Source organism: Gekko japonicus, unplaced genomic scaffold, assembly GCF_001447785.1.
Source record: "Gekko japonicus isolate JY-2015 unplaced genomic scaffold, Gekko_japonicus_V1.1 scaffold56, whole genome shotgun sequence".
Taxonomy (NCBI): domain Eukaryota; kingdom Metazoa; phylum Chordata; class Lepidosauria; order Squamata; family Gekkonidae; genus Gekko; species Gekko japonicus.
The window spans coordinates 2349635-2353931 of NW_015169779.1; the positions used below are offsets into that span (position 1 = coordinate 2349635).

Sequence of the window (4297 nt, forward strand, 5' to 3'; positions counted from 1 at the left end):
TTAGACGCTCTGCAGGCGCGAGCAATGTGGCCACGCCTCCCGCATGCCCTGCAGTTGACGTCCTTGGTCCAACAGCTCTCTCTGGGGTGCTTGCCGCCACAGCCGGTGCAATGAGGAATGGGCGAAGTCCTCTCTTGGGTCCGCGGTTTCGCCGGCCTGGCTACCGCGCAGACGTCCTCTGACGCACTCTCTCACTCTTCCTCGGACCCCTGGTGGTGGACGCGTAGCTCTGTTGCAGCCAGACGCTGACGCACCTCACGGGTCGACTTGTCCGCTGTCTCCGCCGCGATGGCTTTGGAGTATGCGTCGGCCCAGGTCAATTTTGCTTTTGCGAACAAGCGCTGTTGCAGCCGTTCGTCCCGCATGCCACACACCAGCCAGTCTCATAGGGCCTCCTCTACATTGGTGAAGTTGCACGGTCTGGCAGTTTTACGTAGAGCCGCTACGAACTCGGCCACGGTCTCGTTGGCTGCTTGGTTCCTTTTGTAGAACGCGTGCCGGCTTGCGATCTCGGATGGCTGCGGGGAGAAGTGTGCCTTCAATTTGTCAGTCAGCTCTTTGAACGGCACAGCTCCTATGACCACTGGCGCTACCAGGGACTTGGCGATATCAAACACGCTCTTACCACAAGAGCTCAGGAGAGTGGCACGCTTCTTCTCCTCCGTCGTGATATTGTTTGCCTCGAGGTGGAACCCGAACCTCAACAGGTAAGTGTCCCAGTCCTCGGTCGCTGGTTCGAATGACTCGAACTTCGGGCTATTGGCCATAGCTGCAATCGCTGCCACCGGCTCTGGTGGTGCCTGTTGCTGCTCAGCCACGACGAGCTGCGGCTCGTGGTTGTCCGTCGTAGGGTTGGGACCAGCGGGGCTGCCTACCCGCACTAGAATCCCATCCTCGTCGCCAATTGTTAAGTCGGTACTTAACAAAATAGTCAGAGTGTGATTTCAGCAAAACTCAGGTTTATTCAGCTCGACAATCAACTTCTCTAACACGGTACAACTCCTCATAGCCCGAACAGCTTGTCCATTCAGCTGCTCGGTATTTAAACATTCCGGGCTAATGTAGCCCCACCTACTGTACAAGTTTCAACCTATCAGGTTATTCGCATAATAGCCCGATCACAAACGTTCCCACCACAGACAGTTCAAATGTGATTGGACACAATACTTTCGGCGCGAATCCCAGCCGATGTCTGAAGGTTAGCATAGCTTCTCTATGGGATGATTCACACTTCATCCCCATGCATTCAGGGCAGCATCTGAATACACTACACCTCTGCTCTGCTATCCCACTTCGGGTCCCGTTGCAAGAATGTGACGAAGAGATAAACTCAGGCCTATAGGTACGACGAGCCTCCCGGGGCTCCCCCCTCCCCCGACTTCTTCCCAAGGCCCCACGATTTGGGGGGAGAAACCGGGGGAGGCATGCACCCCCTGGCTTCTCCTGCAAAGCATTTAAAGTTTAAATGCTTTGAGGGAGAAGCTGGGGAGGGCGCATGCCTGCACTGCAAGCCACAAATTTGCAGCTTGGAGTGCAGGGGCATGCGGGGCCTTCCCCCTTCTCCCTCAAAGCATTTAAAGGGAGAGAAGCAGGGCAGCACACGGGGGCCACGAGCGAATTTCAGTGCCCTCAACTTTTTAAAAGGCCCCCCCTAAACGAAAAAATTCTGGCTACAGGCGTGGATGAACTGCAAGATCTTTATAACGAATGTATCAAACTCTCTTTTCTGTTTGGTTTGGTTTTTTCTTACAGCTTGATAAATCAGTGATCAGTGCAATTGCTACGGGTGACAAATCAGCAAGCAACAAAAGCCTCGTGAAAACTTGGTGTAAAACAAAAACTAGCCTGGTGAGTACCATATTAAGATGCCATTTGAGCACAGAGGATATTGTTGCTATTTTTTCCTTTTGATAATTAATCTCGCTCAGCTCCAAACTATAACTTTTAGGGCCTCATGGAAATCCAGGGTTGAGTTTTTTTGTACATTAAATATCACAGTAAATTAAAGTATCACACAAGTGCTTTACCTACTGAAATCGGGACATTTCAGAAAGAAATTTGGTCTAATACTATACAGTATATTACTTTACGCAGGGAGTGATTTAAATGTGGAACTCGCTGCCAGAGGATATTGTGATGGCCACACGCATAAAAAAGGGGAATAGATCAGGGGTGTCAAACTCATTTGTTATGAGGGCCAGATCTGACATAAATGAAACCTTGTTGGGCCGGGCCATGTATGTCATAAAATGTAATGCCAGTTAGCGGAGATATAAACTTTATAAAGGACACAAACACAAAGATATATTTTTTAACTTAAAATAAAAACATGGTTAAAACATTAGCTCTGTAAACTGCAACCCTACTTTATTGACATTCACCACAGAATTCTCATGCTCAGAGTTCTGAATCTAGGGCCCAGGTTAAAACGTGAAATGGCTGAGTGATTAAGAGAGTGTGGCGAAGCAAGCTATGATGCAGCAGCAGAACTGGAAGGAGGAGATGGCCAGTTCCAGTGTGGGCCTGACGGAAGCCCTCCGGGGGCCTGATTCGACGCCCGGGCCACATGTTTTACACCCCTGGAATAGATAAATTCATGGAAGATAATGGGTACTAGCCATAGTGACTGAGACGAACCACCACATTCAGAGGCATTAAGCCTCTGAATCCCAGAGTCAGGACCAGTGTTCCCTCTAAGCTGAGTTAGTGTGAGCTAGCTCACAGTTTTTTAGCCTCCGGCACACACATTTTTGTCTCGGCTCAGGAAGGGATGGCTCCAGAGCAGACTAATGTATGCAGCAGCCAAACTGCGCTCACAACTTTAATGCCAGTAGCTCACCAAGTAGAATTTTTGCTCACAAGACTCCACAGCTTAGAGGGAACATTGGTCAGGACTCAGGAGCAGGCCTGTAGCCAGGAATTTGGGACCCTAATTAAATTCAATTTAAATTAAATTGAAGTTAATTTTAATGTACTTTGATTAATGGAGCAGGGGAGGGAGAGGGAGCAAGGCAGTGTCATAACACACAATTACATTGAGAAATATTGAATAAAGGGGGCGGGGAAGGCCAGCTTTAGAAGGGAAAGCTGAGCTCTATCGATGATTATAGCAAGCAACCCCGCCAAAATAGCAAAAAAAAAAAAACCAGCGGGATTGTCACATTAACAAGACTGTAAGGCAGCTACAGGGGTCATTTCATAGAAAAAGAGGTGCTGGAGCTCATTACCATAACTCATTAGTATAACTTATTTGCATATGCCACACCCCCTGACATCACCGGAAGTGTGTCAAAAGGCAACACCCACCGCTCAGGCTCCACTGGACTGTTTTGGATTGCTAGCTATTGGGGGGGGGGGGAACGTGCAGATCTGTCCTCGCAGAGGAGGGAGAGCTTGTACCTGAATAAAACTTGGCCTTAAAGGTGCCACTGGATTGTTTTTGGCCGGAGGGCTGGGGGGAGCTCTGCAACTTACCTGGTTGCTTCTTGCTCTGACTGAGGGCTGCTTGGAGCAGGGGGTGGGGCTTGTTGCATGTGCCCGCCCTTGGGCTCTTTACTGCTGGAGCTCCACTCCTCTGTGCTCCTGCAGGAAATGACCCCTGCCTGTCATCATAACAGGCATCCTGGTAACAGGGATCATAAGTACAACACAGCTTTTGTGAATTGTGGATTTACGTCAGTTACTTCAAATATTTGAAATCATTACACAACTGATAAAAATGGCTGACCTGTATCCAAATATCAGCACACAGAACTTGGAGTTTATGGGGTTTGCACCTAAAGGCTAGCTCAAGAAGTTTCTGATCTATGCAGGTGATACATACACAACATGAAGAATGGAGAAGTAATGGAGAGAACTACAAGAAAACTCTGTGTGCTTTCAATTTGTGGATGGTTAAATACAGGGGTCTTTTGGGGCCGGAGCGCACTGGAGCGCTGCTCCGGGAGCCCAGGTGCCAGAGGTGGCAGCAGCAAGCCCCACCCCCAGCTCCCCACGCTGTGGCCCCCTGCTGCCTCCCCGAGCCAGCGCCGGAGTGCTGCGGCCCGTGGGAGGCCAGAAGAGGGCCCACCACCACCTCCCCGGGCCACTGCTGAAGCGCTGCGGCCCATGGGAGGCCAGAAGAGGCCCCCGACTGCCTCCCCGGGCCAGTGCCAGAGGGCTGCGGCCCTGGGAGGCCAGAAGGGACCCCCGGCCACCTCCCCGGGCCGCCGCCGGAGCGCTGCGGCCCGTGGGAGGCCAGAAGTGGCCCCCCCACCGCCTCCCTGGGCCAGTGCTGGAGGGCTGCGGCCCTGGGAGG

The 4297-nt window shown here is 51.3% G+C and overlaps 1 protein-coding gene across 1 annotated transcript in view; it reads left to right on the forward strand.

Moving 5' to 3' along the window:
- SLC34A2 (solute carrier family 34 (type II sodium/phosphate cotransporter), member 2) overlaps positions 1 to 4297 on the forward strand; it is a 51113-nt gene that overhangs the window by 31861 nt on the left and 14955 nt on the right. Inside the window, exon 6 of the mRNA XM_015416758.1 lies at positions 1753 to 1848. Coding sequence (XP_015272244.1) covers positions 1753 to 1848 — 96 coding nt within the window. The remainder of the gene's footprint in view (positions 1 to 1752; positions 1849 to 4297) is intronic.